The sequence below is a fragment of the Martes martes genome (genome assembly GCF_963455335.1).
Source record: "Martes martes genome assembly, chromosome: 11".
Taxonomy (NCBI): Eukaryota; Metazoa; Chordata; class Mammalia; order Carnivora; family Mustelidae; genus Martes; species Martes martes.
This window is the reverse complement of record NC_137899.1, coordinates 2,961,734-2,981,124: the sequence shown is the minus strand read 5'-3', so window position 1 is coordinate 2,981,124 and position 19,391 is coordinate 2,961,734. Positions and strand designations below refer to the sequence as shown.

The 19,391-nt window shown below is 48.4% G+C and overlaps 1 protein-coding gene across 1 annotated transcript in view; it reads right to left on the bottom strand.

Moving 5' to 3' along the window:
* The window catches only part of ABCA13 (ATP binding cassette subfamily A member 13), a gene marked incomplete at both ends in the record, with an annotated part of 337,321 nt that overhangs the window by 299,442 nt on the left and 18,488 nt on the right, over window positions 1-19,391 (bottom strand). The window contains 3 exons of the mRNA XM_080818179.1: window positions 58-137; window positions 393-547; window positions 16,116-16,239. Of these exons, the coding sequence (XP_080674305.1) occupies window positions 58-137; window positions 393-547; window positions 16,116-16,239 (359 nt within the window). The remainder of the gene's footprint in view (window positions 1-57; window positions 138-392; window positions 548-16,115; window positions 16,240-19,391) is intronic.

Sequence of the window (19,391 nt, the reverse complement as noted above, 5' to 3'; positions counted from 1 at the left end):
GCCCCATAGCCCAAAAGGTCTGTCAAGCAAGATCCCTCCAGGACCTGAAAGCATCACTGTGTTGAAAGACCCATCCAGCTCAGCCCGAGGAGGGGACGAAGCGGGAGAACGTGCGCGCAGGCGCGTGTGCAGGGGACCTGCGTGGGACGGCAAGGACGGCTTGGAAGCCCCCCAAAGGTTGCACCTGCTCAGGGCGCCTTCCCGGGCAGGAAGTGGCAGCCACAGGGTCTCTCAACAAGCCCCGGGTGTTGGGCCTCCCGCACGGACAGCGGACCTCCTTCCCACAACCCCACAACCTGATGCCGTGAGGCAAACTCAGGCAAAAACAGGACGTGAAGGACGTTCCGGGTGCTCGGCCTCCGTGAGCGCGTGTCGGGTAGAGACTGACTTGCCTGGCGCCTTGGACCTTCCTGCCCACAGCTCCTGTAGGATTTTTGCCTTGTCCAGGATTTCACAAATTTCCTCGGCAAGGTCCTGTATCTCTTCGAGGAAGGCCAGGTCGCTGACCTTCTCGCGACGGCCATCCGCAGCCCAGAACCTAGACGAACTTTAAAAAAGTGGAATGAATATCACGAGATCGCTTCACACACGGTCCCGTTTCTTGGGCGCTTCTCAGGTTCTCGAGACCCAGCGCCAACGCGCTCTCGACCAACCTGGCACGTGTTTACGCCTCCACCACCCACCCTGCAGAGCCCTCTCTCCGCGACCTTCGTCCCAAAGGGAAATGATCATGTTACAGAAATCTCCACCAGCAGGAGATGAGACAGCTGTCCCCAGTCTATCATCCGTAATGCTCAACCCTGTGTCTTTGTATTAGCGGTTCCCCATGCTGGTTTACTTGGCAATTGCCACACAGCACGTCCTGGGACAGGCAGCACCGGGGACGACAGGGTCTCCTTTCAATTCCATAAGAGCCCTTTGGCTGTGGGGTGTAGGCAGGGTTCAGGAGGAGGGGGTGGAAGGGGACAACCAGGCTTTGGAGAAAGAGAGGTGGAGACTCACATCCCCCTGGAAGGGGACTGAGAGGATCTTGAAAGAACTCCCTGGGGAGTGTGATGCCACATCCCATTTTATTCTCTGTATCTCTGAGGCTTTGACCCCTGGGCCTTGCTGACTGCTGCCAACTCCCTCCCAGGGCAACCCAATTCCTAAAGACAGCAAAGGGCTCGCCAGGGGGTGATTTCCATGTTGGCACACCTGCACACCTGATAGGACAAATCTCAGGTGTGAAGATGAGGTCTTTGGGGAGAAGGAATAATGCAAGACATCTAGGGTAGCGGTGGGAAGGGGGTCTCCACCCAGGACAGCAAGACACCTGTGCAGGGACATGGGGTGTCTCTGAGGCCCCACGGACACCAGGACAGAGGCCAGAGAGCCCTTTCCCCAGGGGGCGGTGTTGGGGGAGGGGGTAATGGTCTGCCGTGAGGAGGAAGTCTGCAGGGAGCTGGATATTTAAGCCTCTGTCCCATTTTCGATTAGGATGTTCCCTGTCTTCTCTCCTGAGGTTTTAAACACAGTATCCCTTCCCTCTGTCACATTTGGGAGAAATAAGCCCTTGGGTTTTTTTAGTTGCCTCTGAGTTTATTTTCGCTTTGAGTAATCTCACCGCTAGCAGACAACAGACGTAAAATACATAAGGAATACCATCCATCAGAGCAGTGACCTCCGTGGAAAATGCCAGGACGCATCTCAGAACAGTCACATGCATAAGCACACGTGCTTCTGAAGGAGTGTCTCCTTGGCGTCAACAGCGGGGCCCTGGAAGGCGAGTCCCGCGGGGATGGTCAGAGTGGAGGCTCCCAGAAGTTCCAGACATGTGTGCATGGACTAATCTCGTGCTGGGGAAATGCACACCATGAAATTCTTCTTGCAAAATAAGGCCAAATTGCTATCCTATCCTCTTCTTAACCTTACATACCTCACCTATGGCAGGAAGGAGGGTTTTTCTCAACTAGTAAATAAGAGAGAATTCTTCTCGCCGCCTTTGGAAGCTGCACTGGCCATCTGGTCTACAGAGAGTCTCCAATTCAGTGGGAACTTATTTTTAATCAATAAGACCCAGCAGATTTAAGATAAGAAATCATTTCACAAACTGCTAGGAGTGTGTTGTGACCAGGTGTCCAATCACAGGCAGCACGTCCAAGACAAAGAAAAATTAAAACTGAGGGACATTGGCCGGGAGGAGTCAAGATGGCAGAGAAGTAGCAGCTGAGACGACATCGGGTAGCGGGAGATTAGCTAGACGGCTTATCTAACCATTGCGAACGCCTACAAATCCAATGGGAAATCGAAGAGAAGAAGAGCAACAATTCTAGAAACTGAAAATCGATCACTTTCTGAAAGGTAGGACCTGCGGAGAAGTGAATCCAAAGCGACGGGAAGATAGACCCCGGGGGGAGGGGCCGGCACCCGGCAAGCGGCGGAGCGACGGAGCACAAAATCGGGACTTTTAAAAGTCGGCTCCACTGGGAGACATCGCTCCAGAGGCTAAACTGGGGGGAAACCCAGGCGGGGTCACCATAACCCCAGGTCCCGCGGGGTCACAGAAGGACTGGGGGTGTCTGAGTGCCGCAGAGCTCGCAGGTTTTAGAGCGGGGAAGCCGGCTACAGCGACAAAGCCGAGGACTGAGCCCTAAGCCCGGGGTTACCTTGTGCCGGTCGCAGGCTGGGTGGGCTCGGAGCGCGGCCGGAGGCCACGGAGACGGAAGCGACCCGGCGCTTTTCTCCAGCTCCAGCAATTGACTGCTTTCCTCAAGACGCGACCGCAGGCCAGGGAGGCGGGGCGGTTGGGCGCTTTTCTCTAAGGGCGCACTGAGGAGCGGAACCCCAAGCTCCCGGCTCCTCCGGGCCGGAGACTGGGCGGCCGCCATCTTCATTCCCGTCCTCCGGACTCTACGGAAAGCGCTCAGGGAACAAAAGCTCCCGAAAGCGAACCCGAGCGGATTACTTAGCCCGGCCCCTGGCAAGGGCAGTGCAATTCCGCCTGCGACAAAGACACTTGAGAATCACTACAACAGGCCCCTCCCCCAGAAGATCAACAAGAAACCCATCCAAAACCAACTTCAGTCACCAAGAACAGCAGAATTCCACAGGAGGAGAAAGCAAATCTTATCTGGACAAATGACAAGGCAAAAAAACTCACCTCAAAAAAAAGAACAAGAGGCCATACCGAAGGCTGGAGACCTAATCAATACGGACATAGGTAACATGACAGATCTAGAGTTCAGAATGACGATTCTCAAGGTTCTAGCCGGGCTCGAAAAAGGCATAGAAGATATTAGAGAAACCCTCTCCGGAGAGATAAAAGCCCTTTCTGGAGACATAAAAGAACTAAAATCTAACCAAGTTGAAATCAAAAAAGCTATTAATGAGGTGCAATCAAAAATGGAGCTCTCACTGCTAGGATAAATGAGGCAGAAGAAAGAATTAGTGACATAGAAGACCAAATGACAGAGAATAAAGAAGCTGAGCAAAAGAGAGACAAACAAATACTGGACCACGAGGAGAGAATTCGAGAGATAAGCGACACCATAAGATGACACAACATTAGAATAATTGGGATTCCAGAAGAAGAGAGAGGGGAGCAGAAGGTATATTGGAGACAATTATTGGAGAGAATTTCCCTAATATGGCAAAGGGAACAAACATCAAAATCCAGGAGATGCTAAGAACGCCCCTCAAAATGAATAAAAATAGGTCCACACCTCGTCACCTGATAGTAAAATTTACAAGTCTTAGTGACAAAGAAAAAATCCTGAAAGCAGCCCGGGAAAAGAAGTCTGTAACATACAAGGGTAAAAACATTAGACTGGCAGCAGACCTATCCACAGAGACCTGGCAGGCCAGAAAGAACTGGCATGATACATTCAGAGCCCTAAATGAGAAAAACATGCAGCCAAGAATACTATATCTCTTATATCTCTCATATAGTTATAATTCTATATAATAGATATAATTCTATATAATAGATATAATTCATATCTCTCAATAGTTCCCCTGAATGTTAATGGGCTAAATGCCCCAATCAAAAGACACAGGGTATCAGAATGGATAAAAAAACAAAACCCATCAATATGCTGCCTACAAGAAACTCATTTTAGACCCGAAGACACCTCCAGATTTAAAGTGAGGGGGTGGAAAATGATGTACCATGCTAATGGACAGCAGAAGAAAGCTGGGGTGGCAATCCTTCTCTCAGATCAATTAGATTTTAAGCCAAAGACTATAATAAGAGATGAGGAAGGACACTATATCATACTCAAAAGGTCTGTCCAACAAGAAGACCTAACAATCTTAAATATCTATGCCCCTAACATGGGAGCAGCCAACTATATAAACCAATTAATAACAAAATCAAAGAAATACATTGACAGTAATACAATAATAGCAGGGGATGTTAACACTCCCCTCACTGAAATGGACAGATCATCTAAGCAAAAGATCAACAAGGAAATAAAGGCCTTAAATGACACACTGGACCAGATGGACATCACAGATATCTTCAGAACATTCCATCCCAAAGCAACAGAATATACATTCTTCTCTAGTGCACATGGAACATTCTCCAGAATAGACCACATCCTGGGTCATAAATCAGGTCTCAATCGGTACCAAAAGATTGAGATCATTCCCTGCATATTTCAGACCACAATGCTCTGAAGCTAGAACTCAATCACAAGAGGAAATTTGGAAAGAACGCAAATACATGGAGACTAAACAGCATCCTTCTAAAGAATGAATGGGTCAACCAGGAAGTTAAAGAAAAATTGAAAAAATTCATGGAAACAAATGATAATGAAAACACAACGGTTCAAAATCTGTGGGACAGAACAAAGGCAGTCCTGAGAAGAAAATATATAGCGGTGCAAACCTTTCTCAAGAAACAAGAAAGGTCTCAAATACACAACCTAACCCTACACCTAAAGGAGCTGGAGAGAGAACAACAAAGAAAGCCTAAACCCAGCAGGAGAAGAGAAATCATAAAGATCAGAGCAGAAATCAATGAAATAGAAACCAAAAAAAAACAATAGAACAAATCAATGAAACTAGGAGCTGGTTCTTTGAAAGAATTAATAAGATTGACAAACCCCTGGCCAGACTTATCAAAAAGAAAAGAGAAAGGACCCAAATAAATAAAATCATGAATGAAAGAGGAGAGATCACAACCAACACCAAAGAAATACAAACAATTTTAAGAACATACTAGGAGCAACTCTATGCCAACAAATTCAACAATCTGGAAGAAATGGATACATTTCTAGAGACATATAAACTACCACAACTGAATGAGGAAGAAATAGAAAACCTGAACAGACCCATAACCAGTAAGGAGATTGAAGCAGTCATCAAAAATCTCCAAACAAACAAAAGTCCAGGACCAGATGGTTTCCCAGGGGAATTCTACCAAGCATTTAAAGAAGAATTAATTCCTATTCTCCTGAAACTGTTCCAAAAAATAGAAATGGAAGGAAAACTTCCAAACTCATTTTATGAGGCCAGCATCACCTTGATCCCAAAACCAGACAAGGATCCCATCAAAAAAGAGAATTACAGACCAATATCCTTGATGAACACAGATGTGAAAATTCTCACCAAAATACTGGCCAATAGGATCCAACAGTACATTAAAAGGATTATTCACCACAACCAAGTGGGATTTATTCCAGGGCTGCAAGGTTGGTTCAACATCCACAAATCCATCAATGTGATACAATACGTTAATAAAAGAAAGAATAAGAACCATATGATACTCTCAATAGATGCTGAAAAAGCATTTGACAAAGTGCAGCATCCCTTCCTGATTAAAACTCTTCAAAGTGTAGGGATAGAGGGCACATACCTCAATATTATCAAAGCCATCTATAAAAAACCCACCGCAAATATCATTCTCAATGGAGAAAAACTGAAAGCTTTTCCGCTAAGGTCAGGAACATGGCAGGGATGTCCGTTATCACCACTGCTGTTCAACACTGTACTAGAAGTCCTAGCCTCAACAATCAGACAACAAAAAGAAATTAAAGACATCCAAATCAGCAAAGAAGAAGTCAAACTATCACTCTTTGCATATGATATGATACTATATGTGGAAAACCCAAAAGGCTCCACTCCAAAACTGCTAGAACTTGTACAGGAATTCAGTAAAGTGTCAGGATATAAAGTCAATGCACAGAAATCAGTCGCATTTCTTTACACTAACAACAAGACAAAAGAAAGAGAAATTGAGGAGTCAGTCCCATTTACAATTGCACCCAAAACCATAAGATACCTAGGAATAAATCTAACCAAAGAGGCAAAGAATCTATACTCAGAAAACTATAAAGTACTCATGAAAGAAATTGAGGAAGACACAAAGAAATGGAAAAATGTCCCATGCTCATGGGTTGGAAGAACAAATATTGTGAAAATGTCTTTTCTACCTAAAGTGATCTACACATTTAATGCAACCCCTATCAAAATCCTATCCATTTTTTTTTTCAAAGAAATAGAACAAATAATCCTAAAATTTATATGGAACCAGAAAGACCTCGAATAGTGAAAGGAATATTGAAAAAGAAAGCCAATGTCAGTGGCATCACAATTCCAGACTTCAAGCTCTATTACAAAGCTGTCATCATCAAGACGGTATGGTACTGGCACAAAAACAGACATATAGATCAATGGAACAGAATAGAGAGCCCAGAAATAGACCCTCAACTCTATGGTCAACTAATCTTTGACAAAGCAGGAAGGAATGTCCAATGGAAAAAAGACAGCCTCTTCAACAAATGGTGCTGGGAAAATTGGACAGCCACATGCAGAAAAATGAAATTGGACTATTTCCTTACACCACACACGAAAATAGACTCAAAATGGATGAAGGACCTCAATGTGAGAAAGGAATCCATCAAAATCCTTGAGGAGAACGCAGGCAGCAACCTCTTTGACCTCAACCGCAGCAACTTCTTCCTAGGAACATCGCCAAAGGCAACAGAAGCAAGGGCAAAAATGAACTATTGGGATTTCATCAAGATTAAAAGCTTTTGCACAGCAAAGGAAACAGTTAACAAAACCAAAAGACAACTGACAGAATGGGAGAAGATATTTGTAAACGACATATCAGATAAAGGGCTAGTATCCAAAATCTATAAAGAGCTTATCAAACTCAACACCCAAAGAACAAATAATCCAATCAAGAAATGGGCAGAGGACATGAACAGACATTTCTGCAAAGAAGACATCCAGATGGCCAACAGACACATGAAAAAATGCTCCACATCACTCGGCATCAGGGAAATACAAATCAAAACCACAATGAGATACCACCTCACGCCAGTCAGAATGGCTAAAATTAACAAGTCAGGGAATGACAGATGCTGGCGAGGATGCGGAGAGAGGGGAACCCTCCTACACTGGGGTGAGAATGCAAGCTGGCGTAACCACTCTGGAAAACAGTGTGGAGGTTCCTCAAAAAACTGAAAATAGAGCTACCCTATGACCCAGCGATTGCACTACTGGGTATATATCCTAAGGATACAAACGTGGTGCTCCGAAGGGGCACGTGCACCCGAATGTTTATAGCAGCAATGTCCACAATAGCCAAACTATGGAAAGAACCTGGATGTCCATCAACAGATGAATGGATAAAGAAGAAGTGGTATATATACACAATGGAGTACTATGCAGCCATCAAAAGACACAAAATCTTGCCATTTGCGACGACATGGATGGAACTAGAGGGTATCATGCTTAGCGAAATAAGTCAATCGGAGAAAGACAACTATCATATGATCTCTTTGATATGAGGAAGTGGAGATGCAATGCGGGGGGGTTGAGGGGAGGTAGGAAAAGAAAAAATGAAAAGACGGGATTGGGAGGGAGACAAACCATAAAAGACTCAATCTCAAAAAACAGACTGAGGGTTGCTGGGGGAAGGGGGGACGGGAGAGGGTGGTGGGGATATGGACATTGGGGAGGGTATGTGCTATGATGAGTGCTGTGAAATGTGTAAACAATTCACAGACCTGTACCCCTGGGGATGAAAATACATTATATGTTTATTAAAATAAATAAATTAATTAAAAAAAAACTGGGGGACATTTTTCCTGACTAGGAAGTGGCAGAGCTCGTTAGATAATGACTGGGCTTGCATGACCCCAGCCATGGTCATGTAACCTTAAGAGGTCAGAACAGATCCAACCAACACTGACCAGTGGATAAAACCAATTCAAGGTCTTTTGGGTCAGAGCCCACTTAGACACAAAGAAATGAGGCCCAGAGAGTCAAAGTGAGTTTGCTGGAAGCGAGCACAGTGACACAGCTGAGCCAGGACCAGACCCACTCAGCCACGCACTCGCTGTCAGCTGTCACCTGTCACTGACACCCCACAGGAACCTCACCTGTTAAAGGGCATCCTTCTCCTCCAATGGGTCAGAATTCCAAAATCCCAAGAAAGTACTTATCATTTCTGAATAAAGGATTAAAAGGAAGCTCTCCTGGGAGCCCAGAGAATTAGCACATTATAGAAAATGCTGTAATTCGAGGCAAATTTCCCTGTGATTAACTGGTTGTGTGTGGTTTCTTTTCTTTTCTTTCCTTTTTTTAAAGATTTTTAAAAAGACTTTATTTATTTATTGGAGAAAGCAAGGGAGCACAACCAGGGGGAGGGGCAGAGGGAGAGGGAGAAGCAGGCTCCCCTCTGAGCAGAGAGCCCGATGCGGGACTCGATCCCAGGACCCTGAGATCATGACCTGAGCCGAGGGCAGAGGCTTAACCCACTGAGCCACCCAGGCGCCCCTGAGATTTTTTTTTTTGAGTCATCTCTGCACCCAACATGGGGCTCAAACGCACAACCCCAAGGTCAAGAGTCGCACGCTCCACCGACTGAGCCGGCCAGGCATCCCGTACTTTCTTTTTCTAACTGTTATTTCAAAACTACCTCGATTGTCTGGAAGACCAGATTAGGAACTATTACTAACATGAGAAGTGTTTATAGCAGAAAAAAATACAAAGAAAATCCCAGATTAAATATTGAGGTGTGCTCGTGGTGCCCCGGGGAAATCCCAGAACTGTGATAGGATTGGGGTGGACAGCAATTTCCAAGTTCCTGAGTCCAGGTGTGCCTTTGGTCTGTTACCAAGGAATACCTTGCAAGGTATGGAACGCTGTAGGGGGCGGTGGCCTCAGGACACGTAGAAAGGCCACTTGCAAAAGAATCAGGAAGAAAAGGAAAGGCCACTCGCCAGGTGACGGAACTTCCTTCTCTGCCCTCAGACCACTAATGAAACCAACTTCCCAGAGGGCCAGGAGGCAAGGGTCAGCTCTAGCAACACTCAAACATTCCCAGAAAACAGACTGAGGATCTCAGTAGCAGGAAAATCGCTCAGGCCCACCCCTCAGGTTCCCAACGGAAGGTTCCCGTGGGGTCAGAGTGTTTCTCAAATGTTGTGTGTCTCTTGAAAAACCATGGGAATTACATAGTAGGGTCCACGTCCAGTGTGGAACGTGGGGCTCGAACTCACAACCCTGAGATGAAGACCTGAGCTGAGGTCAAGAGTGGGATGCTCGACTGACTGAGCCACACAGGAGCCCCAAAAAATCCTCTTTGAAACAGGACCCTAATATTACGTAGCTAACAGGGTTGGTGGAGGGTCAACAGAGGGAAGGTGTGTAAGACCTCAGCCCAGAATCCAAGCTCCAGCTGTCTATAAACAAGAATGACGGGCAAAGCGAACACCCCTGACCCCGGGACAGGACTCATTTTTAGCCTAAGAGCTGCAGGGACAAGCAAGATGAAGCAATGAATGTTCCTGTCACCATCTGAGCTATTTTTCCCTATTAGTTCAGACAAGACCAGTTCCTACAGAATTAGAATGATTTCTTAAGACATCAGAGCCAGGGGCGCCTGGGTGGCTCAGTGGGTTAAGCCTCTGCCTTCGGCTCAGGTCATGAACTCAGAGTCTTGGGATCGAGTCCCATGTCAGGCTCCTCGCTCAGCAGGGAACCAGCTTCTCCCTCTGCCCTCCCCCTGGCTCGTGATCTCTCTCTCTCTCTCTCTGTCTCTCAAATAAATGAAATCTTTGGGGAAAAAAAAAAAAGAATAAACAGTTGGTACACCCAACAAGACAACAGACCTTAAGAGCATTATGATCTGCAGAAAACGATAAACCAATCTCCTAAAGTTATAATCTATATAATTCAACTTATGTAACCTTGTATAAATGTATCTAAATTCTGTATAATGATACATAATATAATTTATATGTAATTATATCTCTAAGGAGAAGAGTATGGAGGCACAGAACACGCTAGAACTTGCTGGGGACAAGATGAGGACAGGGGGTGAGCAAGGCTATACACAGGAAGAACATGGGAATTTTCTGTGCATTAATCAAACCAATACAAGATATTGATTGTGATGGTGGTTACATGAACCTATACGAGAGATCAAATTGTATAGCAATACACACACTCACACACACACACACACACACACAAATGAGTGGATGTAAAACTGATGAAAACAGAATAAGACCTATAGTCTACTTAACAGTATGGTACCCATGTCAACTTCCTGGTTTTTATATCATACTAGAGTTACAGAGGATGTCATTATTTGAGGAAACTGAACTCAATGAACTGTTTTACAACTGTTTAGATCTATAATCATTTCAAGATGGAAGTTAAAAAATAAAGTCAAAAAATAAGTGTCAAACTCAGGCAACAAAATTTATAACTTATACAACAAAAGGTTTAACTCCTTAATATGTAAAGAGTCTCTGGAAATCAAGAAAAAAAATCATGAATCAAGAGAAAAAATGGACAAAGGACATGAATAAATAGTTCTTGGAAAATAAGTATAAACTGTACATGGAGATACAGAAATAGGTTCGACATTCCCATAATAAGAAAAAAACAAATAAAAGGGCACTGATGTATCATTTCTCATCAGTTTTCTGACAGAAATGTAGAAGTTCAACCAGATCTTTCCCAGTCTCACCACAGGAAAAAAAAAACTATCCTCACATCTTGGAAGACAGAATGTAGAATATTACAATCTCCATAAAGGAGCCTTTGGAAAACACCATCAAAATTAAAAATGTATTCATCCCTTGACTTACAATTCTGCTTCTAGAAATCACTCCTACAGATACACATATGCAAGTATGAAATGGCCAAAGCCATTAGGAAAATACAGCAAAACGCTGGGGTTAGTAAGTCAATAGTGTAGAAAGTGAAATAAAAAACACTCTATTTAAATAAAACAAGCAACAAAGAGGAAAACCAGAGTACAGTAGAGACAGTAAAAGCAGAAAGCAAATGCCGATACATAAATCCAATATATCAAGTATAAACCAGGCATACATTAAACAGCAAAGACTGTCAGACTGGATAATAAAGCAAGAATTAACTATACACTGTCTAAACTGTAAATCTGTAAAGACACAGACAGCCAAAAAGTTAAGAGATGGGAAAAGATCTATCATGAGACACTAAGCCAAAGAAAACTACAACGTCTACATAAATATCCAACAAAGCCGTCTTCAAAACACGGGCTATAACCAGGGGGAAAGAGATTACATATCCTTCTATGATACATTGTGTAGTACGCATGTTGTTTGTTGCATACATAGTAAACCACATTCTGTGCATCATAGATGTCATTGTACAGCATCCCTCGGTCACGTGAAATGAGTCCTTGAGGAAAATCTAACAATCTGAATGTGGTCCGCTAACAGCAGAGCTTCGAAGGAAACAGAGCAAGAACCAACAGCACTGAAAAGAAAAGGAAAAATCTGCAATTGTGATTAGAGACTTCGGTTCCTTTCTTGTTAATTTATAGAACAAGTGGACAGAAAATCAGTAAAGATTTGAAGACTTGCACAACATCCCACCCACCAGCGGAAGGCAAATTGTTTCTTCGGGTTCATATTAAATATTCATCAAAGGAGAGCATAGGCTAGGACGGTTAAAAAAAAAAAAAAAACTCACAAAGTTAAGAAGACCGAAATCACATAGTATTCTCTGACCACAGTGGAATTATATATAAATTTGTAATAAAAAGACTTAAGGAAAATCTTCAAATGTTTAGAAAGCAAGCATCTGATCTACAAATAACCCACGAGTGGCGTTCAGTTAATATTTTGAACTCACTGCCAATGAAAAGACATCATGTCAGAATTCATGACAGCTTAACGCGGTGCCCAGAAAGGAATACGGAGCTTTTAATCTTTACACTCAGGTTTACCAGTTTATTAAAGGATATAACGAAGGATACGAGCCAACAGTCAGAGGGAACAGCTGCCCCAGAGGAGGTCTGGGGAGGGGGTGCGGGGCTCCCCTCCCTCCCCAAGAAGCACGGTCCCCAAGCTCCCTGTGGTCACCCACACGGAAGCTCTCCGAACCCCGTCCTTTTGAGTTTTCATGAGGGCCGCCTTACGTGCGCAGGATTGATTAAATCATGGGCCATTGGCTGATTGAACCTTCAACCCCTCACCCCTCCTGGGAAGGGAGGGGCAGGAGTGGGGAGTGGAGCCTGAAAGATCCATCCCTCTAATCACCAGGTTGGCTCCCCCAGCAACCAGTACCCACCCCCATCTCACCCCCACCTGGGAAGAAACCCAAAAGTCACCATGATTAGCAAAACAAAGACAAATCCTGAACATTTAGGAAATCCCCCCAGACTGGGGACCATCAGTCAGATGACCGCATACCTGTTTCTTAGAAATCACGGTATGACCGCATCATTCACCATTAGAGAAATGCCAAAACTACACTCAGATAACGAGACTCGACCCTGAGAATGGCCGAAAGTAACAGCAAGAAGTGGGGCGTCTGGACCCCTCGTACACGGATGTGAGGAGCGGAACATCGCACACGCGCTCTGGGAACCAGTGCAGGAGTGTGTTCTGCTGCTAAACGCCCACGAAACCCCCATCCCAGCAACCGCACTCCCCACAGAGACATCTTCACATTTATAGCGGCTTCTTCATAAACGGTCGCGGGGGGGAGATGAGCGGCATGCCCGTCCTTGAGCAAGGAGTGGATCAACACGATGGGGCGTCTACACCGTGCAGCGTGGAGAGAGCAAGATGGAGTCCCTTGCACTGAACCACGGCGCCAGCAGCCACGAGACACGGCCCCGACCCGGCCCAGCCGACGACCCCCCAGAGCGGAGGACCAGCAGAGCCCGAGGGGCTGAGCCAGTGCTGGTGCTGGGCGGGCTCTTGGCTAAGCTCCGGGAAGGGGCCTGGACATAACCCCAGGACCCCGTGAACTTGCCTTTCCTGCGCAGCTCCTTAGGGAGGAAACTGTAAAGAAGGAAAGGACAGGGGCATCCTGATGTTCCCGTCTCCTAACACTGACAGTCCCGCTTCATTTCCGAGGTCACGAATGGAGAGGGGACCCAAAACGTCTGGAACAAGATCAACCCCAGGGGCCTCCGGTCTGGTGGAACAGGTCCAGGGGGACAGAGTCTGGAAGGAAACACTCCTAACAACCATGCCACAGAGAGGCCACGAAGAAAACTACTCCAGGGTCAAGGTTTCCTGGGCAAGGGGACCTGTGACCACAGAGGGGTGCAGCTTGACAGTGTGAGGGCTAGAGGAGGGACAGCGTAAAGGGGGAGGGGATAGAAACGTGTGATCGCAGAAGGACAGACGGGGACATGAGCATGGACAGAATCTTCCGGGACTCCCTCTCGAGCACCCGTACTCCTGGACGTCCCCCACGTCCTCCATCCTTTGAAGGGACAAGGACGGAACTCCTAGCTGTCTTGGAAGGAGATCGAGGCTTCGGCTGGTTGTAAAGGACCCTGGAATGGACAGAAGTGGAAAGGCAGAAACGGGGCCGACACGCAGGGCAGGGTGCAAAGCCTGCTCAGGAAACCCAGAAGCCGGGAGGAGCGGCAGGAGTCAGACCGCAGGGCAGGAGGGACGGGAGGGGATCCTCAAGGGCTCGGGGCGGACCTGAGAAGGAAGAAACAGGACAAAGCCGACAGGAGGGCAGTGAGGCCCGCGGGAGAGCAGGGCGCCCCACGCCAGAAAGAAGACAGTCCTGGGGTGCGTCGTGTCTGCCACGGAGTCATCCATGTAGAAAGGGGGCAACGGGCACGTGGGCATGAGATGTGCTTTTGTGCTGTGGCTTTGCCTTAAAAGCACAGGAATGATCCCTGACACCGAGTGAGAACGTCCACTTAATCTGCTTCCCGGGATGACTCACGCGGGAGCCCTGAGACCCTCCTGTCAGGGCCAAGGCCGAGCTCCCCACAAAGCCACGAATAAGGAAGGGGATTTTCATGCGCACGTCCTCCAGCAGGTGAAACAGTGGACTTGTGCCCAGGATGAACTTCCCCGGGGGCATGACAAAGGGTGTGAAAATCCACACACTAAACTCACCGTGATAACTTTTAAAGAGACTTGAAACGGACACTTGGGCTCTCCGACCCGTGGAAGCCGCGCCGGCTCCCGCAGGGCGATCAGAGGGGGGTCCTGGAGCGGCTTTGAAGGTCACGGCAGTTCACGGCTGAACCACGAGGGGGACAAGCCTGCAGCGCGGCCAGGTGGCAGGTCCCAGCCGGGAGCTGCACGAGGCGGTGTTCTCGCTCGCCCGTGTCCGTCCCCAACACTGTCTGCGAGTGTCATTTCCTGCCTCACCTTGCACCTGTCAGACCCCTGCCTCGGGCACCTGTAGACGCCGAGAGGCATTTCATTCCTGCTCCCCGCTGCCCCCGCCAGGCACAGCCGGCCCCCCGGATGGGGCGCGAAACCCCGTCAGAGGGTTTGGGAGAGTCCCTGCGTTTCAGCGAAGTAAAGGAGGGGGGTGGGGAGGCGGGGAGCACGGCGGGGGGAGGAGGGTAGCTCTTTCGTGCGGAGGACCCACAGCCTCTCACGGTTACAGCCGAGGAGTAAGAGCTCGCTGTCACTATCGGGCCACACACGGTGCCAGGGGTCTCTCGGACTTTGTCCTCCAAACTCACGGCGCTGGAGGCAGGGGAAGCAAGACCCGAGGTTCAGAGAAGCCGAGGGACGCGCACAGGTGCCCAGAAGTAAGCAGGAACGGGGCCATCGTTTGGGGGCAAAGCCCACGTTTCGCACTTCGACAGCACCTCAGTGTCCGTTCTGAGGGAGGGCCCGGGGGCAGAGAGGCCGGCAAGCTCGAGGCCTCCTAAACCTCCCAGCAAGAGGGCTTTACACGTGTATACTCCTACCCTCGCTGCACAAGAAGGCCCCCGACGACTCCGGGGTTAAGACTTCAGACGCTCCTGAACGATTTTCTCTCTGTCATACTTTTAGATCACCTGTTGCAAAAAATATGTCTAAGCACCCCGGATAAACATCGTACCAGACGTGTCCAAAATGCCCTGGAAACTTCCCCTTTTTCTGCTTGTAACTGCACGTGGAGAGATGAAGATCGGATAGGTCTTAGAGCAGCCAACGCCGCCGGGAAGCACAGACGAGAACCAAACCCGGATTTCATGCCTGGCACAGTCAAACCATCAGCCCCTTCCCTTGTCTCTACCTCTGCGGAAAGAAGCTTCTAGAGCATTCAGGATCCTCAAAGCCAAACCCCCCTTTTCCTGACTCTTCTCCCAGGACACACATAGGCTCTTTGAGTGGTCTTTGATGCCAACAGACCCCACTCAGGCTGCCACAGGGTGCCCTGGCTCGACGAAGTGCCGCCTGTCCCAGGTAGGTCAACAAGAAGGCGGTGAACCCCACTGAGTTCACCTGACCGCAGCCACACAGGATCCCGGTCTGAAAGAGCACAGCAGGAAAACCCCAGTGGGAGCCCCTCACTGACACTGGTTTGGTGGCATCCGGCCGCAAAATGCATTGTGGGCCAAGGGAGTCATTCCGAAGCCAGACGTCTCAGCTACAGAAAACAAACTTACCCTCGAGTGACATTTGTGAATCGGCAGTCATTTTGCGGTCCCAGCGACCGCCGTGAAAAGCCCTCCCAAAACCAGTCGTTAGCCGCAGACATTCTCACGGGAGTCCGCACTTACCACCCCTGATCACCTTGTAACCGTGAATCCTGTCGTGTGCGTGCTCTCCGACCTCCCCCGAACCATGAGGCTTTCCTCGAAGCATCACACCCGCTCCCATGAGTTCCAAAGGGGGCGCTTGTGTTTCTCTTACCGCAAACGGCGCTCCATCGGCCCCCCATAGCTCGTGTTCCTGCAGGCTGAGCCTGTGTTGCAGAGAAGGGCCTGGACAAAGGGGAAGACGCCTCGGCCGGGCAGGTCCCGGGCTTGCAAAAAACCTGAGAGTCGAGGAAAGGAAGAAACGAGTCCATACAACTGGGACCAGACATCAACGCGCATTCGTCAGAAGGGTAGTGTCTTAGACGGTGTTATTCTGTTATTAACCTCGTAATTAATTTAAAGGATTGGGGATGCCTGGGTGGCTCCCTCGGTGAAGCGTCTGCCTTCGGCTCAGGTCATGATCCTGGGGTCCTGACATCGAGTCCTGCATCGGGCTCCCTGCTCAGCGGGGAGCCTGCTTCTCCCTCCCCCTCTGTCCTTCCCCTGCCCCACTCCTGCTCTCTCTTGCTCTCTCTCAAAGACATTAAAACTTTAAGAAAATAAAAAATAAAAAAATAAAGGTCAGAGGGCTCAAAGAAGAGAGTGGGAGGGAGACAGGAAAGGAAGGAGGCCTTCCTACACAGCAGCCCTCCCCCGGGGTCTGCGCTCACGCTGCAAGGCCGTGTGGCTCGCCCTGGCCTTCGAACACCGAGATTCATCGGGTCACTGTATTCCCTGCTCCTGCCCCCTCCCCAGCCCCGCTCCAGATACTGTGCTCCCTAGACACGCATGGGAGGGAGGTTGTTAAAGATCATATCTACTTGTTAAAGATCATATAACGCAAAGAACTTTAAGAAAACTGGACAGGATGCAAGGGTTTTCAGGACAAATGTTGCCACAACACGGCACCTGGCTCGATCACGTGTGGGCCATCTGTGTCCCCCCACCCTGCCCGCCCTCCAGGTCCCCGATGGTTGGACGGCCATGGTGGGGGTGCTGAGGAGTGCGGGCAACTTGGAAGTTACTGATCTAACAGGAGCAGCTCGTAGAACCGTGGGGGAAGGCTTTCCCCGTGAATCTAGTTTGGTCCAGGAAAGAATCATACTCTCCAAGACAGGGATGCCCACGATGCCCAGGGTTCACTCAACATGATGCTTGACATGCAGAGGACAGTCACTAAACATTGGATGTGTGAATCAATGCAAGAATGAACAAGCAAACGAACGAATGAATGAATGAATGAAAGAAAATGAATGAGCAGGCTTTTAAGCTAGACGGGCAAATGGAGATCTTAGCTAACACAAGGCTCACTGCGGTAAGAAGGAGACCAGACAGAGATGTGGGGTCTTAGCCCCAGCTAGTAGGAAGAAGGATGTTTCCTGAGTGTAATTTCTGGGTCCTCCCTGCCTCAGGGACATGTGTCAGGAACGGTGGTCCCCACAGTGGGTGCTCAGCGGGTCAGCAATAGACGACTCTAGTCCTGGACGTACTTTGTCTCCAAGACTAGCAACCTGGCACGGGGACTGTGGAAATGGTGAGGGAGGGGTTAGGGATGTGTTGGTCCCCTCTTGTGTGTCAAGCCCTGTGCTGGGACACTCACGACTGGCTTTCTCACTGAGTCCTTGGGACAGTTCCGGAAGCCGGTAAAATTCGCTTCTTGTCACAGAGAAGAGACTCCCCGAAGCGAGCTCGCTTGCCCATGTCCGCACAGCCCAGGCGCGCAAGGTGAGGTTTCCAGGCGTGGTCCTGCCGTGACTGTGGCTCCCGGGCCCCTTCGAGGCTCGGACAAAGCCTTGTCCTCCCTGCCATCGCTCACCGGCACCCACGTCTGAGACGCATCTTCAGGGGTCCCCTGGCCAGTTTCTGGCTGGGGCAGTGCTCCTGATGACCGCGGCTGGACCGGCTGTCAGCGAGTAGTCAGGTAAGGAACATCACAGGCTGCTCTTCCCGTGGGCCACCGGGACTGACTAGCGGACGTTGTACTGTCCTTTCGATGCTGTTATTGACAACTAAAACACTCAAAAACGTTTTTTGCACTGTTGCCTCGGGCCTGTCCCTCAGGCCTTCATGCTCTAGAGTCTCGGGCTCCCGCGTGCCCTTAGGGGTTGACCATCCTCGGCAGCAAACAAAGCCTTTGAAGGATGTGACCTGTCTGTGTACTCCTCTAGCCCCGTCCTGCTTCTCGGGCGTTGGGACTCCTTTAAGTCCCACTTCTCCCCAGGCTGCTTGCTCTGCCCGTCTCTTTCCTCTCCTGCACGCCTTAGTCCAGCAAAGTCTCACGGGCCAGTTCCCCGGTAGCCTTTCCCCACATGGCTTGGCCACCCGCCCTCTGGGCTCACGTGACACTTTTGCCACTGTACTGTACTCGTCTGGCCCAACAGCAAGTTCCGGAGGGACAGGGAGAACGGCTTGTCCACTACGCTATCCTCAGCAAGGCCTTGGACACGGCCGGCCTGCAACGCATGTTTGCCCAATGAGTAAATGAATTATTTTGGATAGTGACATGCTATTTTAGATAAAACCCGTTCCTTTTTTTTTTTTTTTAAAGATTTTATTTCTGTAACAGAGAGAGGGAACACAAGCAGGCAGAACAGCCGGCAGAAGCAGCGTCCAGCTGAGCAGGGAGCCCGACATGGGGCCCGATCCCAGGACCCCGGGATCATGACCTGAGCCGAAGGCGGACGCTTAACTGGCTGAGCCAGTGCATGTAACATTTTCAGAATTAACCACAATATCCATATTTCCAGTGGCATAAATCCAGTAAAAAGAAAACAGGCCCTCGTTTCTCAAGCAGCAATGCTGTTGAGATTTCAAACCAGAAAAACAAAAGGGTCTTTCTTTTTTTTTTTTTTTAAAGATTTTATTTATTTATTTAACAGACAGAGATCACAAGTAGGCAGAGAGGCAGGCAGAGAGACAGGAGGAAGCAGGCTCCCCGCTGAGCAGAGAGCCCGATGCGGGGCTCGATCCCAGGACCCCGGGATCATGACCTGAGCTGAAGGCAGAGGCTTAACCCACTGAGCCACCCAGGTGCCCCAAAAGGGTCTTTCTGATAAAGATCCTGGATCAGAGGAAGTTAGTCAGTAATGGGTTATCAGTGTGTCACCACCATCATTTTCACCACCATCATCACCATCAATACCTTCATCACCATCAACACCATCATCACCATCACCATCATCATCACCATCAACACCATCATCACCACCATCATCATCACCATCACACATCATCCACCACCATTATCACCATCATCATCACCTGCATCACCATCACCATCATCACCAGTATCACCATCATCTCCATCACCTCCATCATCTTCATCATCACTATCATCACCACCTCCATATAATCACCATTGCCATCAGTATCATGCTCGCAAACTGTGAAA